Source organism: Euprymna scolopes, chromosome 46, assembly GCF_053919585.1.
Source record: "Euprymna scolopes isolate OS-2025 chromosome 46, ASM5391958v1, whole genome shotgun sequence".
NCBI classification, from domain to species: Eukaryota; Metazoa; Mollusca; class Cephalopoda; order Sepiida; family Sepiolidae; genus Euprymna; species Euprymna scolopes.
In genome coordinates, this window is record NC_136527.1 from 110,287,670 (window position 1) to 110,312,205 (window position 24,536).

Below are 24,536 nucleotides of genomic sequence, written 5' to 3' on the forward strand. Positions count from 1 at the left end.
ATTTTTTCAATTTTTACCCATCCTAACTGGCTAAAGACCCATAAAAGAACAGTCCATAAAAATCCAATCATTTGAAGGCCCTAGCGCCACTCAGCAACTTTTAGTTTCAGTGGAGATAGAGTTTGAAAATATGAAGACAGACGGACAGACAGCATTTTATATATTAGATTTATGGTCATGTCTAGCTCGGGTCATGTAGGCGAGAAACATTAAAACTACATGTTCCCTTTTTCCAAATAAGATTGCACTGTTTAGACATGTGACCGGGGGGGGTGGTGAAATCTTTCTTGGGACTCTCGATTGAATTCAGGAATCTACACAAATTTGTACTTGGTAAAATTCAGTCATAAGTTAGACTCTTTTGGAGGTTAAAGATTATATCTTCAGTGCGGCCGACACTCAAAAAGAATTCTATCCAGCTATTGGTTGATGGCATGGAAAATCCATTTCTGGTTTTCTATTTGTCAAAACAGGTACAGTTTTTTTTTTTTGCAAAATTGTCACTTTCAAGAATTTTGCTGAGAATCTTAGTGATGCGAGTGACGAACATGGCGAGAAGTTCCATCGGGATATTTCAGTGATGGAGAAACGTTTTAATGGAAAATGGAATCCTAGCATGTTGGAAAACTACTATTGGAGTCGAGAAAAAAAAAAAAAAAAAGAAAAAAAAAAGGAGAATGACACTCAACGCAAAAGTGGCGCGCACATTTTTGTATGTTCAGCAAAGGCTGGGGGGGGGGATATCTCCCCAGAGGGTTACTATTTCTTACAACTGTTTATATACCTCCTAGATCGTAATGTCTACGATTTGCGAAGGAACATCGTGTTTCGATTTATTTTAATCGACTTTTATACAATTCGCCCTATTCCGTTCTGTTCTGTGTTTGTTCAACTTTTTAGTATAAATAAAGTGAAACTAACGGAGGGCAGTCAATTCCTCGGCTTCCCCACTGGGGGGGGCGTTTAGAAAGCAATATCAGGTTTGATCAATGCGGGGGAAAAACCGTCATATCAGACAATTGCTATTCATTTGGACACCCCCCTTTTTTATGGGGAGCTGGTCCCCCCCCCCAACATCTTAGGGAAACAAAACACTGCCTCATAGCCAAAGTTAACCGTGGGATTTCATTCCCCCCATGCCGTGATGTTTGACTTCATTAAATTTATGCGCCTATCACATAACTTTTTAATCGTTTAATTTCATCCAATCTCATTCCACTGCCTTCGTAGCGTTGAGATAAGTTATCACGCTTTTTTTTTTTTCCGCTTTTGCCTCAAGGATTCGGGTTTGAGCCTATCTGCCTACCAAAGCTTTTTTTTTCTTTTAAATCTTCAAACACCCGGGCAACCCCGCTAGTCTATATATATATATATATATATATATATAGTAATTTATAAAATATATATGGCAATTAAGCTACACTGAATATTCTGCGTTTCATCCAACTATAGGATTCGTCAGCCATATATATTTTATAAATTACTAACTAGCTCTACCTACGTATTGAGCACTTTTGAAGTAAATACTTAAAGCTTACGCATAAATCTATACTTTCGTATATTAAATTTATGTGAATAAATGAAGTAGTTATATATATATATATATATATATATATATATATATATATATATATATACAGTATTTATTATGACACTATATATACATATTTCAAGGTCGTACCATTGGTTTCGATACACCGAAAACAGTAATAATATACTGTGGAAAATCGGTATAATCTCTTCGGCGACAAAGAAAAAACTGGAACTAATGCAAAATGAACTAAAATGCCGCCAAAACCAATGGTACGACCTTGAAATATGTATATATAGTGTCATAATAAATATTGTATCTTCAGCTCTCACATCTACGATCGAGCACTTTATTGGATTTTTTTCATCACCCCTGGACACGCTATATATATATATAAAAAAAAAAAGACAAAATGGCCACACATGTTTTTGCCTCCACTACTTTGTCCAGTAAATGGTGATCATCATCCCCCCAGGGCAAGGGCCTTACAAAGCAATCATCTATCAGTAAAAAAAAAAAAAAACATTTTTACAAAGATAAAGTTAAGAAAAAAAAAAAAAAAGCACTTGACGTTTTCGCTCTGATCAAAGTGTAATATCTGTTCTGATAGTACACTTCATTTTTCTGTCTTCAGATGGGAGTATTTTAAATTTTTGTTCGAATCCAGAGTGCCTCTTTTTTTGGAGTGGGAGGGGGGGGGTAGGGTCCCCTCACATTGAAAACCTACCCTTATAAAAGGCACCTCATACCATGAGTCTGATTCCCAGCTTACTACAACATGGTCACCTTAGAATGTAATGTAAATCAATTTTTCTTAAGTGATCCATTCCACCCACTACTTCCAATCTGCTTGTGACGGTGATCATTGTCTAACCAACAATCATTTTTTAAGTCCTATTCCTAAACTGATCCCCATCCCCCGGGGAAGGGGCCTTACAAAGCAATGATTTATCAGCAAAAAAAAACAAAAAAAACAAAAACATTTTTACAAAGATAAAGTTAAGATAAGGAAAACAAGCAAACAAACAAAACAAAAGCACTTGGCTTTTTAGCTCTGATCAAAGTGTAATATCTGTTCTGATATTACACTTAATTTTTCTGTCTTCAGATGGGAGCAATTTGAATTTTTGTTCGAATCTAGAGTGCCTCTTTTTTTTTTTTTTTTGAAAAACCACATTGAAAACCTACCTTGCGTCTAACTCTGCCCTTGTGGGGAGGCAAATAAATCAAAACCAAAGCACAAAATATACCAACCTTTGATGCTGTAGAATTGCGTCGTGTTTGAGTAATAAGGTTCTTGGAGAATTTGTGCCAATTTTGGTACTCAGCGGCTAGAGCTTCAAATTTTCGTTTCCAGTACTTGATATCCATCTCTATGGTCTACAAAAAAAAAAATTGATTTTAGTGGTCATGTATGCAAAGTTTTTTACATGAAAAGGAAGACTTAATTTAGAAATATAATTGATGATAATAAAAAGGAAAAAAAAAAAAATCATGTATAAAAAAAAAAATGATAAACAAAAGACCAGTTCTGTCTTAAGTAATTTCGTTTCAATGATTTTAAGTAGTGATTAGGACTTAAATATCGAATATCACAAATCTTTAACCCTTATCCTCGAGTGACCTCTTGGCTTTGATAAGTGGCGATGCCTATGTAAAAAAAAAAAATGTGACCATTACGCTTTAACCATTCTGTTACATTTTAATCACTCAGACCCTTCTCTCTCTCTCTCACCCTCTTCTCTCTCTCTCTCTACCTCTTTCTCTTCTCACGAACCCTGTAGGCAAATGTTAAAAGTGTTTATGTCGGAAAAAGAATCGATTGTCCATTCTTTTAGAAATCTGGATATCAAATATGTCAGTTAAAAGAATGGACAATGCAAGTTAAAAAAAATATTGTTTAAAAATGGATTAGATATTAAAAATCAGAATTGAGGATTCTTTGTTTGCTAAAAGTGTGTTTGGACAAACATTTGTAAATCCACGTGAAAGTTAGTCACGTTAGTAAACACACTTCTGACGTCATAAACAAAAGAAAATTTCTCAATATAAGAATCTGAGGGTTCGAGGTTAGAGAGTTGATGAAGGTCAGATAATCACAGTAGATCACACACTGATAGTCAGTTGCGGAGTGGGAGCGCCTTAGAGGCAAAGGGAGGAAAGTAAACTATGTAGATCCAACGTTTTTGAATTTTTGAGATGAGGATTGGTTGTATGTATTATTCATCGGACTACTGTTCTCATCTTGAGTGTCATTTTCATGTTTCAGTCGATATAACCTCCGACCTTCTTCAGGTGTATCTTGTCGAACTCGGGAATGTTTCTGCCGAACTCGGGAATTTGGATATTATTTATTTTGGACGGAACCCTTTATTTACTTCACGGGTGTAGTGTGCTCTTGTTCCGTCAGCCATGACTGGATAGAGGTCCTAAGTAATTCGCAATTGTATTTTTCGGTCACCCACACCGAGGATTGAACCTTCAACCTTCCGGAGAAGGTCACTTTTACAATTGATTTTTCCCAAGTACTCTAATCACTATGCCACGGGTCCATGCATAAAGTAAATAAAGGGTTCCGCTCGAAATTCCGTCCAAATTCCCGAAACAGAAGCATTCCTGAGTTCAAAAAGATACATCTGAAGAAGGCCAAAGGTTATATCGACCGAAATGTTGTGAAAATCACACTCAAGATGAGAACAGTAGATAAGATGAATCCAAATAATAAGAAAACGTTGCTTGCTTTAATGATACCCCTCCCTTTTTTGTAGTTCTTTAACTCCAAAGAAAAAAATAGGAGGCTTTACTTTTGAAGCATGGGTCCTCGCGTGAAGTAAATAAAGGGTTCTACTTGAAATTCCGTCCAAATTCCCAAAACAGAAACATTCCTGAGATCAACAAGATACACCTGAAGAAGGCCAGAGGTTATATCAACCGAAACGTTGTGAAAATAACACTCAAGATGAGAACAGTAGATCTGATGAATCCAAATAATACATATAACCACACTGAGAATTGAACCTTGCACACACACCCATACATACACCTTTAAATAACGCACTGGTTACCGCCCTTCGTTTTGCCTAACGGGTGGGGTTTTCTGTTTTTTCGATGGCTACAATTCCTGCTTTATCCTCCCTAAAATGAACATGTGTGCGTGCAGTTTGATAAATGCATGTTACATCTGATAGGCCATGCTCTATAAACTGCCAGGGACAGGAAGACATGGAGAGGTGCAGCATACATTGGCAACGTGGATTTTGAGAAGAGGCTAGGAAGGGGGGGGGCAACGAGAACCCCCATCTTCCTTGCAAACACTGTCCACAACTCTTCCGCCATAAACTCCAACTTAACAGTCATATCATACACAAGCATCCATTCCTGATGACAAACGACGGAACCCAAGACTCGCCGATAAATGAGACTTGTGATAATTTTAATACTTTGGCAAACAGACGTAAATATACATGCGTACGGAGAAATCATTTTTGATAATAGGTGCACTTGGCGACAAAACATAAAACAATCATGGATGGACTTTGATCTACATTTTTATGTCCCATAAAAATGACCGGAATCGTAATTATCACAAAAACAAAGAAACGTTTATATAAATTTAATAAACAAAAAATAAAAAATCGTTGAACAAAACTAAAATTTGCAAAAAATGTCACCCTGACACTTATTGAGTAGTGTTTCACAATATCTTGTTTAATTTTCGATTTTTGAGCGATTATCGACTTCCTAGATTACTATTTTATATCAGCCATTTTTTCTTCTTCTAACGTAAGACTGGATACTAATTTTTTCTAACGTAAGACTTGATACTAATTTTTTCTAAGTGAATAAGTTATAACACAAAAATGTCCTTTGTATTTAATAAATTGTTAGGTGAAAGAACAAATGAAGTAGCAAATAACTCGTTTCTCACGTTAGCATTATTATCAATGTTTACATTCTAAGGTCAGAAGTTTTGAATTGCATAATGCAAAATAGAAAAGAATGTAATATTTTAATGTTTATGATTCCAGGAATGTAGATTTAATTCGACCGTGTTTGGATTTTACCATTCTTGGATTTTTTACCCTTCACCGGACTATCCATTCATGTGAAATCTTTTTATCATTTTTCTTTTACCTCCTATTCCCCTGACCTCACCTTTTTTTAACCAAGTAAGATCGGTGACTTAATTGTAGTTTCATTAAATACTTTTACATGCAAAATCCGATCCTGCATTTTGCTAATTTCTGCCCTCTGATGAGAAGGAGAGTATTTCTTCGAAACTCCGCGGATTAAGGACTATCTACTTATCTTGTGCTTCCTTTTTAAAATTAAATATTTTTAACTCTTTTTCAAGATGTCTTTTAACATGTTTTATTAATTATTTGTTCATATATAAGAGAAAAAAACAAAACAAAAACAGAAGAGAGCAGACACAGTAGCAAATGACATCGTCACACCTTTACGTCATCAAGCCATACACACCAACCTATCCCCATACAACTAATCTCTCTCTCTCTTTGTCAATAAACAAAAAGCTTCATCTTCTCTATATAAATAAAATGAACTCATTTTTTCCCGTCGGATTTTGACATTAATAGGATTAAAAATCAAGATATTTCATGCAAATATAATATGCACAAATGGCAGAACAATATCTGAGGTGTGTTATAGGCTTATTATTTCTCAAATTCCTCGATAATCTTAGATTTCTATACTTTTTCTGCTGAGAAGTCACGGCCAAAATCGGTTAAGATCAATGGAAGTGGTAAAATATTTTCTCTTTAATAAATTCCTCCTCCCCTTGCCACCACTTAACACCGTTTGGGGATCGTTCACAAGGAACAGTTGAGAAGAGAACACCGGTTTGGCTTCGTAGTTCTTTCATGTGAAGTTATTTAAAATCACTAAACTAAGCTGCAGTGCTCTGTGGCATAGTGGTTAGCGTGCTGGACAATTCACATTATATTTTCACGTTCGCGCCGACCTACCGTAGTCGTTTTTTTTTTCTTTTTCCTAAACAACTGGAATGGACTTTTCTTGGTGGCCGAACTGTTAACGCTGCAGAGGTTTTTTTTTTTTGGTTTTTTTTCATACTTTATTTTCCTACTTTTACTCATGACTCCGGGTTTGATCCTTCCTACTTACCTACCATAACATTTTTTAAAACTCCCCCCCCCGCCCCGGAAACAAACACTCGGGCAACGCCGGGTACCCCCGCTAGTTGTAAATAAAACTTATGTTGATAAATTCGTCTCTATGTTGATTTTGAGAATAACAACAAAAGAATTGTCAGATGTATATATAATTTTAGCAATTATTAGTAGAGGTCATTTGAATAAAAAATATGTATTAAAATTCTGAATTTTTTTTAGATGAGGGCTGATCGTTTATATTACATGTATTCATCAGACTATTGTTTTCATCTTGAGTATAATTTGTGCAACGTTTCGGTCAGATTGGCCTTCGACCATCTTCAGGCATGTTGGATGTTGTTTAGAAAAGAAAACTTTTCTCTTTTCTTCTCCACACAACAACCAAATTGCCTGAGGACGGTCGAAGGCTAATCCAACCGAAACGTTATTTCAGATCATTTGAAACCATAACAGATATTTTGTAATTCATATGCAAAACTAGAAAAACAAATGACTATGATTGAAGTATTGGTAAAGGTAATTTACACCCACAAACAAAAATAACAGTAAAAATCCCAGGAAATGAGTAGTTTCCACAAAGAAATTATAAAACAATCATAATATATATATATACATATATATATATATATATATATATAAATATATATATATATATATATATATATATATATATATATATATATATATATATATATATACAGGGTGAACAGAAAGTCCTTGGACCATTTTCAGTTTTAAAATTAAATATTGTTAAAATCACTTTTTTTCTTTTCTAACTATTGATCTAATTATTTTCAACAAAAATATTAAAATAATTTTGTTTAAACTTTCAGAAAAATGAGCAAACAAGAGGCCATAATTCAGATTCATTGCGCGGAAGGACAAACTCAGAGATTATTAAGCTCTTGAAAGTGGCTAAATCCACCGTGTACCATGTTGTGAACAGATTTAAGGAACTTGGTACATCTGAAGACCGTCCTAGGAGTGGAAGACCTCGCACTGCTCGAATAATGAAGGTGATTAAAGCTGTCTCAGAGAGGGTAAGGAGGAACCCGAAGAGATCTGCAAGACAAATGGCTAAAGACATGAATGTGAGCGTGACCTCGATGAGAACCACCTTAAAAAAACGATCTCCAGTTGTCCCCCTACAAGATGAGAAAGAGACAGTACCTCACACCTGCACAAAAGCACAAGAGACTTGAAAGAGCAAAGCTTCTTCTTGGAGAACTGAAGGCTGTCACGGCAGAGTGAGAGATTGTTTTTTCTGATGAAAAACTCTTCACAATTGAAGCGACTGTTAACAATCAGAACGACAGAGTTTACGCAAAATCTTCAGCAGACATTGATGACTCCGTGAGAATAGTTTTCCGCCGACAAAAGCCGTCTTCCCTCATGGTGTGGGCTGCAGTATCCAAATCTTGGAAGTCGCCTCTGATTTTCGTGGAGCAGGGGGTTAAGATCAACACAGATAGCTACATTAACGATATTTTGGTTCCAGCATTTGAAGAGATGAAGAAACACTTCAAAGATCAGCCTTTCACCTTCCAACAAGATGGAGCACCATCCCATACCTCCAGAAAAACTCAGGACTGGTGCCAACGTCATTTTCCAAGATTCTGGAGTAAGGAGATGTGGCCTCCTGCATCGCCTGATTTGAATCCCATGGATTTTTCGGTGTGGTCTTTGTTGGAGGCAAAGGTCTGTTCTGTTGCTCATCCAAGTGTTGATGCTTTGAAGACATCTCTTCTAAGTGAATGGGCAAAAATACCTCAGGAAACGCTGCGTGCCTCGGTTGGTAACTTCAGACAGAGAATTGAACGTCTAATCGAAAGGAAGGGACATCACATTGAAAATAAATAATTTTAATTTATTCTTGGTTTCCTAACTTATAATTTTCATTCATGTTTAATTTATATTTTTGTAATTTTCTATTAATAAACCACTTTTGAATTGGTCCAAGGACTTTCTGTTCACCCTGTATATATATATATATTTTGCACTGCCCGAGAAAAACAATTTTCATTATTTCAGCTGCTTTGAAAACTTTCCAATCAGATTATATGCATCTTCACACTGGACTTATTTTGGAATACATTCTAAAGAACTATTTTGCATTTTGGATCAACTTGAGAGGATTTTCATGCAAGCTGTTTGTTTTTATATATATATATATATTTTTTTACATATCCAACATTTTTTTATTTGCCAATTTATAACTACAATAAATTGCGGTTTCACTTAATGCCGTAACTAGCAAACTCTAGCATTGCTACAAATATAATTTGCTGATTTCTTTATGTCCTCTGATGAGAAGAATAACAAGAATAGCATTCTTTGAAACTCTGCGGAAACTCTGCGGAATAAGGACTTTGTGAATTGTTTTTTAGAGTATTCAGTTGAACAATAAATTTTGATTGTAAACTTCAACTTACAGTTTTAATTTTCTTTCTCATATATATATATATATATATATATATATATATATATATATATATATATATATATATATATGAAAACGTAAATCTCAGGAAATATGAAGAAATTATGAAGTGGGGGATCACTTTTCTATATTAATTTGACGTAAAATGAACATCCACTTTATAGCCAAGTTGGCCATAAAGTGGTTGATCATTTTACGATAAATTAATATAAAAAGTGATCCCCCACTTCTTGAAACAGTAATGTGCAACCTTAAGAGCAAATGTCACAGACCACTACACAATTCACTTCATTAGCTTTCCAACGAGCCTTCATTTTGTTAAATTCTGATCAGCAGTTGCCGAGATTTTAAACTCGTAAAATTGCCCACAAAAGTGGTATAGCTATATATGAATATATCTACGCTCATCGGCAAACTGAATATCGAAATGACCACATCTTTGGTTCTTAAGGACGAAACTACATGAAAATTTGCAGGCTTTTACTATTCTATGGTTAAAATTTTATGACAATTTGTAAAAAAGAACCTATATTTTCAAACCAATAAAATATGCCCAAATTTGCCAACATTTATATATATATATATATATATATAGTGTCCTGGCAAGCCAGCTTTAGTTTTGCTGTTTTGGGAGGAATTTTGCTTCAGATTCTTTTATTTCGTTGTTTCCCCTGTGGCCTTGCCAGGTCACTAATATATATCACAAACCAAACTAAACATTATTCTATATAGATTATAATTCTAAATCATTCCAAATGCATAAAGAAAGCCATTATCCCCAGTATATATATATATATATATATATATATATATATATATATATATATATATATATATATATTAAGTAATGTGATTTATAATTTAAAAGTTTTAAAATTTTTTAAATTTAACAATCAAAATTTAATTAAATTAAAAATCAGTTTCATAAGAAGGAACAACAACAAAGTCAATTATCTGTACGATCGTTTCGGAAATCCGTGCTTTTTATTTGTGGTATACATGAAGTCACGTAGAATAATTATCTTTAGTTTTGCTGTTTTGGGAGGAATTTTGCTTCAGATTCTTTTATTTCGTTGTTTCCCCTGTGGCCTTGCCAGGTCACTAATATATATCACAAACCAAACTAAACATTATTCTATATAGATTATAATTCTAAATCATTCCAAATGCATAAAGAAAGCCATTATCCCCAGTATATATATATATATATATATATATATATATATATATATATATATATATATATATATATATATATATATATATATTAAGTAATGTGATTTATAATTTAAAAGTTTTAAAATTTTTTAAATTTAACAATCAAAATTTAATTAAATTAAAAATCAGTTTCATAAGAAGGAACAACAACAAAGTCAATTATCTGTACGATCGTTTCGGAAATCCGTGCTTTTTATTTGTGGTATACATGAAGTCACGTAGAATAATTATACATAGTTTTTTTGGTAAGCACGGTCTCCTCATCAGCAAATTTAGGAGGATTTCTATTGAATTGAAAAGACACCAAAAATAAACCTAGCATTAAAAGTAAGGCAGATGAATCTGAAAAATTGAAGTAAAAGGTTTGGATATAAAATTTATAAGAAAATTAATAAGAAAATTTGTATAGGTTAGAGATAGAAATGAGTAGAAAAAAAATATATATTTTTGAATTTACATAATAAATTTGATTTAAAAATATATAGATATATAATTACCTTTTGGTTTTTTTTTTTTTTTTTTTTTTTTTTTTTTGAAATCAGGAACTGATAATTGACTTTGTTGTTGTTCCTTCTTATGAAACTGATTTTTAATTTAATTAAATTTTGATTGTTAAATTTAAAACATTTTAAAACTTTTAAATTATAAATCACATTACTTAATATTGAATTAGCTCTAGGACATTTAACTATCGAGCTTATTATATATCTAAATTACAACGAGCATTTCCTGTATTTTAATTAAACTAGTAATTTCACTATTACATTAAAATACACTTAGCTCTTTAGACTATTATTCTAATCTCCTTTAAATTATATATATATATATATATATATATATATATATATATATATATATATATATATATATATAGGGATAAATGAGTCCCCTGTGGAATTTCCACAGGTCCCAATAGTTTTTATTATTTTATTATAATTATTATTATTTTTTATTTTTATTTTCTTTTTCTTTTTAATTTTATTATTATTATTTTTATTTTTAACATACAAGTATAATCTATGAGTGTATCTCTGTGTGTGTGTGTGTGTGTGTGTGTGTGTGTATATATATATATATATACATATTTACTGATGGTAACGGATTTTTAATTTAATTATAATTTGATTTTTAAATTATCAAGCACATTACTAAATATTAAATTAGCTCTAGGATATTTACCTATCGAGCTTATTATATATCTAAATTACAACGAGCACTTTCTATTTCCTGTATTTTAATTAAACTAGTAATTTCACTGTTACATTAAAATACACTCAGCTCTTTAGACCATTGTTCTAATCTCCTTTATATATATATATATATATATATATATATATATATATATATATATATATATATATATATATAGATGAATGAGTCCCCTGTGGAATTTCCACAGGTCCCAATAGTTTTTATTTTATTATAATTATTATTATTTTTTATTTTTATTTTCTTTTTCTTTTTCTTTATATATATATATATATATATATATATATATATATATATATACATATTTACTGATGGTAATGGTTTTCTTCATGCATTTGGAATGATTTGGAATTATAATCTATATAGAATAATGTTTAGTTTGGTTTGTTAAGAAATTCCAACGAAAGAAAGATGCATATTTAAAACAGTATAAATAAAAGAGTAATAAATAAAAACTAAAATGTATACATGGGATGTTGGTAGTTTTTGTGTCCACAGTAAAAGCAGGTAATTTCTTTCTCTTCTTTTATTTATTTATTGTAGTCTATAGTAGCTAGTATGCACCAAAGAAAGATGCATATTTAAAAGAGTAATAAAAATTGAACATTCCAGTGAATAGTAGACACTTACACGTTTCCACCTCTTGGAAACATTTCAAATGAACTACGAAAATGCTAGTTTTACATCTCCAACACATTTTGAAAATAATTTCTGAAGAGGACGCTTCACAGAACGTCTGAAACGCGTTAAAAACGATTTCAATGATTTAAAAACATTAATACAATGATCTAAACATAATTATCAATGAAAAACCAAGGCACGGAATAATAAAATAATGTTAAAAAAATACACGTTGTTGGTGACTACCCCCTTATTTAAATAAATATATATATATATATATATATATATATATATATATATATATATATATATAACTACTTCATTTACTCACATAAATTTAATATACGAAAGTATAGATTTATGCGTAAACTTTAAGTATTTACTTCAAAAGTGCTCAATATGTAGGTAGAGCTAGTTAGTAATTTATGACCACAAAAGTACATTCAAAAATAAAAAAACACCGTATAAAAACAACACTAGCGAATAAATACTGGGAACTCAAAGAAAGCGGACATTCGCCGGTAGTCGAATGGAAAATAATAAGACAAGCTACCACGTGGAGACATTTAGACGACCCATGTAAATTATGCCTCCATGAAAAATTTGCTATCCTGTACTTTAAAGAACCCCAAAATCTATTAAACTGTAGACGAGAAATAGCAAACAACTGTGTTCACAAAATAAAACTTACTCTAGGATAGCGATACAAAATAGCTTTAAAACTAACAATAACAATAGAAAACAAACAAATAAATAAATTAAATAAACATGAATATACATAAACGATCACACATATATGTATGTATATATATGTGCATGTATGTGTGTACACATAGGTATATTTATATATATAAAAAAAAAGAAAGGAAAACGTCTACCTAACCTAGTTCTAAAACAGATCCTTTGTTCGATAAAATGCATGCCCATTGGCTGATAGGAAGGGGCGCGGTGGATACTAGAAAGCTGATTGACTAACTAAAAATCCTCAACATATATAAAAACAAGAAACAACCACAGAATTCGCGCATAAGCCTGACGAATCCTATAGTGGATGAAACGCAGAATATTCAGTGTAGCTTAATCGCCATATACATTTTGTTTGTTTTTTTTATATACTTTTAAAGATTTGCTGTTTTTTTTTATTGTAATTATTATTTATTTTAATTCTCACGCCGGTAACCTTTTCATTCACCTTGATAAAATAATTATAAATAAATAAAATATTAATATGAATAAAACGTTTTTAAAAAAGACGAAACGAGGTAACACCGACAAAAACAAACTTGTTTTCTGAAAAGGTAAGTTAAAAAATTTATATATATATATATATATATATATATATATATATATATTAAAGTTTGTTTTTGAAATATGGTTACTTTCAATGTATACCATTTTCGTTTAACGGGTCTAGATTGTTATTTTAAAACCAGTCACCGTTAATTTTGAGTTAAGCTCAATGTGTCTATTTAATAGGTGCAAAATTTTGTTGAAAATTCAAAGACTCACGTTTCCTTTTTTATAACCTTCGTTTATTTCCTGGATTTTTTCATTGCAGCTTTTTCATTAATAGGCAATTTTACGATTTATGTGTCCATAAAAATATTCAATAAAATTTTAAACTAATATATATATATAATTTCAATATATAATACACACTCACATAATTTCAGAATAGCACAAGATGTGTTAAAATTAAAATATTGAAAAAGGTACATTTTTGTTTGTTTTTTTTTCTACAAAGGAGTCACCACTTATCACGGCCTACAGGCCACTCAGGGATAAGTGTTAATGGGTATACGTTAGTCAATGTGATTATAGCGTAGTAAACATAAGTAATGGAAATTTTACGATTTATGTGTCCATAAAAATATTCAACAAAATTTTACACTATATATATATATATATATATATATATATATATATAGATAGATAGATAGATAGATAGATAGATAGATAGACAGATGTACACACACTTGTATTATAAACACCTTCAAGCTTATCAGATAATCACAGTTTAACACAAGAAAATTTTCTCCATCTCGAATGTGGGTTACGTTCTCGCCACACAATTGTGGATTGGAAGATTTTCCTGCGTGATATATGCAGGGACTATTTTCTTAGGAATCCCCGGCAGATTGGAGGCCCCGGCCATACGGTAGAAATCGACAAGTCCGTTTTTAACCGCCGGCAGACTTGTGACACCGGTGGTCTGGGTCTTCGGTGGATACAACCCCGCCGAAAAGGAGGGTTTCTTGGTCACTGTACCAAATAGGAACGCCGATACCCTCCTTCCACTAATAAATAAAAAGAAATCCTTGTTTCTGGCAAAAAAAAAAAAAAAAAAGTCCTTGTTTCTGGCGAAAAAAAATGTACGGTACTGGTCGCGATTAGAGTTCCCTGCCGAACACCCTAAAAAAAACACTGATTTCTCCCTTAGTTGCCATAGTAACTAAACGATCATGAATTTTACCTTGTTACCTCCCTTGTTGTCTTAGTGACTCCATCTTTGGACAGAAGATTAGAGAACGGTAGCTGGTTTCAGATTTGGCATCGAAAGGAAATTTATTTCAACACAAACAGTAGTATCATAAACACAGGGTAGGGGAAAAGCCAAAACTACTAAAACTTATAGAATTAATCAGTTTGAATATTTACTTTAACGAGGAGCGTCCCGTGGAAATACCACATTTGCTTTCTCCATCAAAAGTAATTTTTTCTTTTTTTTTTTTGAAAGGTCTACATTAGGGTTTCCCAACCTTTCTCGGCAAATGCTTCCCCCCTCAGAACATTCGGATATTTACTACCCCCCACTCCCTACATATTAGTTGTAGTGGTGGTACATAATTAAAATATGAATGATGATTGGATATTCGTCAGCAGTACACACCTGTGTCAATAATGATGATGATGATAAAAATAACGATGATAATAATAAGATAAATAAAAAAAATAATAAAATATTAAAAATAATAAAAAAAATAATGAAAATAATGTTAATAATCATAAAAAGAAATAAAAATATGCAGACTATAATTCCAAATCATTCCAAATGCATGAAGAATGCCATTATTCTCAATATATATATATATATATATATATATATATATATATATATATATATATATATATATATATATATATAGAGAGAGAGAGAGAGAGAGAGAGAGAGAGAGAGAGAGAGAGAGAGAGACAGGAGGGGGAAAATACACTCATAAATGATACTTGTATGTTAATAATAATAATGATAACAATGTTGATAATAAAAATAAAATAAAATTAAAAATAAAATAATAAAAATAAAAATAAAATAAGTTAATAAAAATAATAAATAATAAAAATAATAAAATATTAAAAATAATAAAAAAATAATGAAAATAATGTTAATAATCATAAAAAGAAATAAAAATATGCAGACTATAATTCCAAATCATTCCAAATGCATGAAGAATACCATTATCCTCAATATATATATATATATATATATATATATATATATAGAGAGAGAGAGAGAGAGAGAGAGAGAGACAGGAGGGGGGAAATACACTCATAAATGATACTTGTATGTTAATAATAATAATGATAACAATGTTGATAATAAAAATAAAATAAAATTAAAAATAAAATAATAAAAATAAAAATAAAATAAGTTAATAAAAATAATAAATAATAATAAAATAATAAAAAATAATAAGATAATAAAAATAATACATAATAATAACAATAAATAAATAATAAAAATAAAATAATAAAATTAAAAATATTATAAGATAATACAAATAATAAATAATAATAATAAAATAATAATAAAATAAAATTAAATTAAAATAAAATAATAAAAAAATAAAAAATAATAAGATAATAAAGATAATAAATAATAATAATAAAATAAATAAAAATAATAGTAATAAAAATAAATAAAAATAAAAATAATAAAAAATAAATAAAAATAAAAAAAATAATAATAATAATAAAATAATAAATAATAAGATAATAATAAAAACTAGTGGGACCTGTGGAAATTCCACAGGGGACTCATTCATCCCTCTCTCTCTCTCTCTATATATATATATATAAAATGAACTCATTTTTCCCCTATGATTTTGACCTTAATAGGATTAAAAATAAAGACATTTCATGCAAATGTAATATGCACAAACTGAAGCACATTATCTGAGGTGTGTTATAGGCATATTACCTCTCCACTTCCTCGATAATCATAGATTCCTATATTTTTTTACAGCCAAAATCGGTTTAAATTAATGGAAGTAGTAAAATCTTTTCTCTCTAATTAATTCCTCCTTCCCCCGCCACCACTTATACCATTTCCGGGATCGTTCACAAGGGACAATTACGAAGGAACACTGGTTTGGGTTTTCTTTACTTCGTAGTTGCTTAAAAAAACTGGAATGGAATTTTAATGTTCCTTTTCGTTCTATGCTTTCTGCTGGGTAAAACGCACCATGCTATTCTTTTTTTTTTTTCTTTTTCTTGTGTTTTTTTGTTTTTGTTTTTCTGAACATTTTTTACCCTTCTTTCTGCTTTTTGTTTTTCCGATTTCTTTTTTAAAGAAGTTTTACGTTTGTTCACGTTTTTTTTTTTTTTTGTTTTGGTTTTTCCGATTTTTTTAAGAAGTTTAACATCGTTTTTTTTTTAATATTTAAACAGGGTTATTACTTTGCTTATTCTTTATTTTACCCCCCACCCCACCCCACACACAACCCCTCCAAACACCCAGGCAACGCCGGGTAACCCTGCTAGTATGTAATATATTGATGTCGGCATTTTGTAGATGTTCAGTGTAAATGGAGACGCTCTGATATTATTGTAGCTCTTTTGTTAAAACTGCAAAAGTATTTATCTAAATATGAACGCCCAGTAAAGCCCAGTCGTAAATTATGCTTAAATATGATATTTTAATTCTTGCAGATTTCGTATACATTATTAGAAAGTTAATGTTCTATCGATTTTTATATATTATAAAGTTGCGATTTCAAAAAAAAAAATATATATATATATACAGGGTGTCTGTAAAGTTACTATATTGTTTTATTGTATTATATTTGTATTAATAGTTAATATTTATTTTTTTTACAGGTTTATTTAATCAAGCATGCCACGCAAGTTGTATAGTAACTTTACGGACACCCTGTATATATATATATATATATATATATATATATATATATATATACTTGTTTATTGTAATAACTAAATAAATAAATAGGTTATTCATTGAACATTTGAATAATCAAGTCGCTGCCTGATGATATCTGTTGTTTGATTGAAACAAATGGCTGTTTGTAGCAGCGGGATGTAAACATGTTTATGTAACAATAAACAAGTATTATCAGCTCTTTTTATTGAGCACTATCTAACAACCTCGTTGAATTCACTAGTCTATTACTTTTGAATAAAAAAAAAAAATAAAAAAACCCGAGTATATATATATATATATATATATATATATGAAATAAAAACTTATGAAAAAATATATGTATATATATAGAACTCGAGTTCCTTCAATCATAATCAAAACCGGAACCAAAACTTATGAAGAATTCTTGATAAAATTATTTATAAAAAAATATAGATGATTTAAGTGCTATCAGCTATAGTCAAAACCGGAACCAAAACTTATGAAGAATTCCTGGTAAAATTATTTATGACAAGAAATGGAAAACATAATTAAATTACCCGGATGTAAAGAACACACACGCTATCTTATTATTTTTATTATTATTTGGAATATTTATTATTTGCAATTTTTTTTTAACAAAAGTTTTTTTGTTTTTTTTTTCAAAAAAAGATTGTTTTTCAACAGTAATTTGTTGAGTGAAAGTACATAAAAAAAATTTGGCAGTAAAGGTTTGTTATATTCTAAGTTTTATAATATTTTTAAATATTTATTCGTGGTGTTTGGTTTCTTTGTATTTGGGGAGGGAGTGCCGGCGCTTTAGATTGAGTTATCTCCCCATGGCGTGTTCAAAAAAAATTAAAAAATGTCTACCTTCAACGCACTGTCATAAATACGTGTTTTTCTGCTGCTAAAAAGAAAAACGAATTGATGAAATTAAATGAAACTTTTTTTCTGGAGATCTTCAGTCCAAAACGGATACGTACAATATAACCTTTTTTTTTTTTTTTTTTTGATATTTTCATTTTTGAATGTCTTCATTAAACTGTGTAAGTGCCAATATATAGATAATTAATAATAATAGTAATAATAATAATTGGAATTCAGGGAATTTTGCTTAATTTCTGTCAAATATGGATCAAATTTGATACAAATCTGAAATAATTGAATTTTCAAATGGTGGGGGGAACACATTGTGCCCCTAAAATTTTCATCAAAATTAGAATAAGGATTTTAGGTATAAGGTTTAGAATTATTACACTTGATGAAAGTTCTGTAGATAACACTCAAGATGAGAACAATTATCTGATTAATCTAAATTTGGGTTTCCCAACGTTTTTCAGCAAATGCCCACCCCACTGAAACACACAGATACCTACTACCGCTCCCTCCCTAAATGCATCCTTACATAAGAACTTTAGTAGTTGTGGTCATATATAATTAAAGTGAAAATACCAATAATTGAAAACTCATAGTTTATTCAACAATATTCTATGAGCAAATTCTGTCGATCAAATGGAAACAGTAACAAGTATAGATCAAGTGGGTCAATATATCATATCATTACTAATACAATAAAAATCAGAATAATCACAGGAATCATCGATCAATGCGCAGATTGTTGTTGAACAGCAATAAGTTTTGAAATATTTAAAAAGCGAAAATGTATGTATGTATGTTTGTGTCTGCTAAAAACTTTTGACAGACAATGAAAATTCACAAACTCGGTATCATATCGAAGCCCCATCCTTTGCTCGAAAAATGTTGAAAAATCGGCCAAAAACGTTCATTTTTTTCACCCCGATATCGACAATTTTCGACAGGGGGGGTCAACAAAAACGCTCTTCTCGTGACGACCATGTACGTCGCTTTAGGTCAGTCGATTAGTGCACATGAACAGCAATAAGTTTTGAAATATTTGGTTCCATCTATATATATATAAAAGCGAAAATGTATGTATGTATGTATGTTTGTGTGTCTGACACAACGAAAATTCACAAACTCGGTATCATATCGAAGCCCCATCCTTCGCTCGAAAAATATCGAAAAATTGGCCAAAAACGTTCATTTTTTCACCCCGAAATCGACAATTTTCGACGTATGAGGTCAACAAAAACGGTCTTCTCGTGACGACCAGCGGTTCCATGCATGCGCCAGATGACGTCATGACCTGATTTACTTTAAATAGTTGAAAAACTGAACAAATTTCATGTACGTCGCTTTAGGTCAGTCGATTAGTGCGTCGTTTCGTTATGTAAACGTTTTCGATTCGAATCGCGGTGTGAGACTTTTTTTTTTTTTTTCGATTTTTTAAATTTAAATATTGAATCAGTGTTACTTAAGCCATTTTTCATGTAACATTCGTTTTTCTGTTTTTTCTTTTACTTCGCTTATCCATCCCAACCACACACCTAAAAACACCCGGGTACCCACCGACTTTTTATATTTTAATATCGAAAAAGGCTTATTTAAGCCATTTTTCACGTGTTCGTTTTTCTGCTTTCATCGATTTTTTGCCTTACGTTAGTTTTTTTGTGTTTGTTTTTCGATGTTTTGAATCCCCCCCCCCCCCATGTTTAATTAAAACGTTTTCTTTTTTTACTTCGCTTATAACAAACAAACCTACATCGTCGTAACGCTTGACAACTTCCGGGCACGCACCTGTCCAACTGGTTCTTACTTAAATAAATTCAAACATCTTTCAGTAACTCATTCTGGCTGGACGATTTTATTTTCAAAGCCAAAATTATACAAAATGCAAATATAGAAACAAAGTGAGCGAGTTTTTCTTCTATGTTTTCATTTTGTAAATCTGGCTCTTCTACACATTTGATGTAAAGCATTTAGCTGCGAATTGCCATGGCCTTAAAGAATTTTTTTTTTTCGAAACTTTTCCTTCAACTTTTATTTATGATTACAATGATATAATAAAGTTATATATAACTTATTTCTCAGCGTTTATTTAATTGTTTTCTGTCCTCTGCTATTAACCTCAAGGCTTTCAGGTCTTTTTTCTGATTGTTTTAACATCGTTTTTGTAATATTTAAACAGGGTTATTATTTAGTTTCCATTTTGTTTTGATCTACCCCTCCCCTAAACACACCTCCAAACACCCGGGCAACTCCGGACACCCCCACTAGTCTATATATATAAAAGCAAAAATGAATGTTTGCTTTTTTGTATATGTCCGAGAAGGGCTTTTTTCAGAGAAGCATTCGGTCGCCTAACAACTTTTTAAAACTTTTTATATCACATATAAATCATAATATCTTAGATTTAACAACGGAGCACGCCTGTCTATTTAATTTGCTCGACTTCAGGAAGATAAATATTCAACAGTTTTCGCTCGCCGCATGTAGGTTAGGCCTTTTCCTATAATGTTTCCCCCTACCCCCAACGGCTTGGGGGAGAAAAAAAAAGCATTCCCGCACTAAATGAAATGCTACCCCGCAGTCAAAAGTTGACCTCATTAAGTCATTAAAACGTGCACCTGCTAAATCCAAGTAATTAAATAAATTCAAACGTCTTTCCGTTAGCATCTCGCGGTGGCCCAATGGTTACAACCGTCACACTTTTTTCCCCCCACTTTAATTTACAACTTTGCATCAAGGCTTCGGGTTCGATCCTCATACTTACCTACCAAAACATTTTTTTTTAATTTTAACCCCCCTCCCCCCCCGGAGTTTTGATTTACCCAAAACCACACGCACCTCCAAACATCCGGGCAATGCCGGGTACCCCTCGCTAGTCTGTATATATAAAAGGCAAAATGTGTGTGCATTTTTTTTTGTAAAGGTTTTTTCCGGGATGCTTCTTGGGTTGGTCGCTCATTCTTATAACTTTTTATATACTACCGAGATGATAATATCTAAGATTTACAAAACGACTTGGCATGTAGCTTTAATTTGGCCGATTTATATATATATATATATGTATTTAGAAGAACAGAGCTATAAAGTAGAAATTTACAAAAAATTTGTTATTATTCGGCAGAATACTCCAAAGCTGGTAGCTAGGTGCTCCTTAATCTGCTGAGTTTCAAAGACTGCAAATTCTTCTAATCAGAGGAAAACTGTTAGCAAAATAATCAGTCACGTTAAAAATTTTAATATTTCTATGTACTTGCTGGTTACTGCATACGTTGAAACTAAAAGTTTTGATTTGTCGTCACAAAACTTTAAAAAAAATATATATATATATAACGATGGAAAATAGTTCATTTCAGAGTTCAACAATAAAAATAACCAACCGCATTTAAAGATATTGATATAGTCTTTGAAGTTTTTAACATTTGAAACTATACAAAAAATTATTTTTTATCATTCGTTAAAAAAAAACAAAAAAAAAACCATCTAGTCAGTAAGTCATTTAATCACCTGCAATCACTGCATCAACTCTCAAATTTACTATAATACCAATTTTTTTATTTTTCAAGGGATCATCAGTTGCTTACCATGAAACACTGTTTCGGGGATTTAAAAACAAAACAGTGTATTACATCATGGCTCCCCAGCAGTGTTGATCAAACACCACCACCCTTAATCTTAGGAAGAAGACAAGTTACAAAAATTTTGATCCAATTTCCTATTCTTAATTGCAATTACTAACCTTTTCATACTATAAAAATGAATTTCTTACCTGTGCGATTCATCAATTTCCACATTTAAAATGGTTACATTTTTTAATTTATCAGTCTTGTATTTATAAGATTTGGATTAATCCATTTAACTACTTATCACCCCCACTATAGTTAGTAGTTTGTATATTTACATTCTTATTTATTTAAAATTAGATATATAAAGGTTAAAAATATTTTATTTTTACATATATACATTTTTTTTTTATATATATATAAATTTATTATATGTAATTATAAATACATTTATACATTGCTAATATAGTTTTGGATTTCCTTTATTAATATAGTCTGGTTTATCTTAAACGATTCAAAAGCATCAGGATAACGAACAAATGCTTTGTTTAACTGTTTAAATATTTTATTTTTATCTCCACCTTGTTTTATCATCCTTATTACTAAGCTAGAAACTGGTGGTATAAAATCTGTTAATTTTAGAGTAACACGAGCTATTCTCAAAAACTCTGACATAATGGTTCCATAAAACACAAAAACAGGGCAGGTGCTATCCTTATGGGGCATACGCACTATTTTAAAGGGGAATGCGTTTCTTTTATCAAATATTTTATAAAGAAAAATCCCATCCTCAATTTTTATATCTAAATCTAGAAATATAGCCTGTTGTCCTCTATGTTCACAATTCAATTTTAGTTCGTTTGGATATATAAGATGTTTATTTTTTTCGAATTCATCATTATCGTTTATGCATATAAGGTCATCTATAAATCTCCTACACCTATGAAAGTTATGTTTTAGATATATCTGTTTTTAATAATGATGACATATATATATACTCGAGTCTATGTAAATACAAATTTGCCCAAAATGGTGCAGGATCCAATCCCATTGGGATACCTATCGTTTGGAGTAATATTTTATTTCCTATTTGAAAATAGCATTCTTTAATAAGATGACTTACAAGCATTTTTAAAATACCTTTAGAAACACTCGTTTTGCTATTTTTATTTTTACACCAGAAAGCTTTAGAGTTTGAAAAGTCTATATATTTACCTTTTCCACCTTCAAAAGCCAAATCTACAGTATCATTTAATTCTTTTATAAGTTTTTCATGCGGAATTTTAGTATATAGCGTACTAAAATCATAAGTAGCTATAGATTTTGCTTTTATTCTGGAATTTATTTTATCTAATTTTTCTTTCACTGGTTTGGAATTATTTACTACCCAAAATAGATTTATATTACTATAGAATTTACTTTTCAGGTGAAAATTATTTATTTGATTTATAATTAATTTAAATATTTTAGATATAGCTTTACTTAGAGGTTTAGTGATGCACATCTTTGAACCTACAATAAATCTAGCACCAACTGGATTTTCATGCATTTTAGGTATCCAATACATACATGGAAGATTTTTGTGTTTATCTTCTAACTTTAATCCTACTTTTTCATTAATAATGCTATTATTCAAAATAATGCTATCTAAATTACTATTACTTACTTTATAAGTATCCGAATCGTTTCCTATAAGTCCTACTTCTATCAATAAACGTTGTATATAATATTTTTTTACATATAAAGGCTATATTGTTTGCCGCTTTATCAATCGGAACTATTACGAACTTTTCTTGAAGTATTTTAAGTTCCTCCCGTATTTCTGAATTTTTTAAAAGAGGATTGGTTTTTCTAGGGTGTTTAAATTGTTTTATATGTTTAACCTTTTTATTTACGCATTCAATTATACTATTTTTCCATGCATCAAACGTAGACTGTGCTAATTTATATTTCTTTACCATAGACATAATAAAACCTTCTAGTGCTTTAGTAACTTCTTTAACGCATTTAGTGTAATTTAGGCATTTAGGTTCTCTATAATTTGGACCCTTACTAAGTAGTTTTCTTAATTTAGGATTATTTACTATCTTTAAATCTCCTGTAATTACATGTTTTATCTCATTATTACAGAACGGAGAGGAATTACATTCACATTCTGGAATATTTATATTATTATCTTTTATATTTATATGTTCTACCGTTTTCTTATAATTAAAAATCTTATTGCGTATTGTTGGCCCTAGTTTATATGTAACTATTGGTTTTTGATCTTTTTTCTGGAACTCATTTGGTAGTAATTGAATATTTTTTTGTTTATTAAATATTTTAGGTAAATTTACATCATCAAAACCTTTATTTTCATACAAAACTACACAAACATTTTTAGGTTTCTTTTTTATATCGTTCACTGGTTGCTTATATAATTTAGTGTCAATTATATCTAGAATATATTCATACCATTGAATGAAATATAAATTTGTCAATCGTCCACCTCAAGTCTCGTAACGCCTCCCTGCAAATTATGTCCCCGATAATAACCCCACTCTTTATCTGTGCCTAAACCTAAACGTAGATCCCATGAGCAAAGCTTCTTTATTACAATTGCACGCCTATAGAATTGTCTTCCGTTTTTCTGCTTTCCAGCTGGCTACAATATGGTTGTCTTCAAGTCTAATGTAAGCAAGTTTTTGATGAGCCGTTCCATATAAGTTAACAAATTTACGAAATCTCCATTACTAATGGTCTCTATATTGTCCAATTGTCTACTGTACACTCTTTAACCTTTATCCTCGAG

General features: G+C 30.7%; 1 protein-coding gene across 1 annotated transcript in view; it reads right to left on the bottom strand.

Moving 5' to 3' along the window:
* LOC145270958 (MLX-interacting protein-like) overlaps positions 1-24,536 on the bottom strand; it is a 385,763-nt gene that overhangs the window by 98,676 nt on the left and 262,551 nt on the right. Inside the window, exon 4 of the mRNA XM_080126503.1 lies at positions 2,786-2,911. Within this exon, the coding sequence (XP_079982629.1) occupies positions 2,786-2,911 (126 nt within the window). The remainder of the gene's footprint in view (positions 1-2,785; positions 2,912-24,536) is intronic.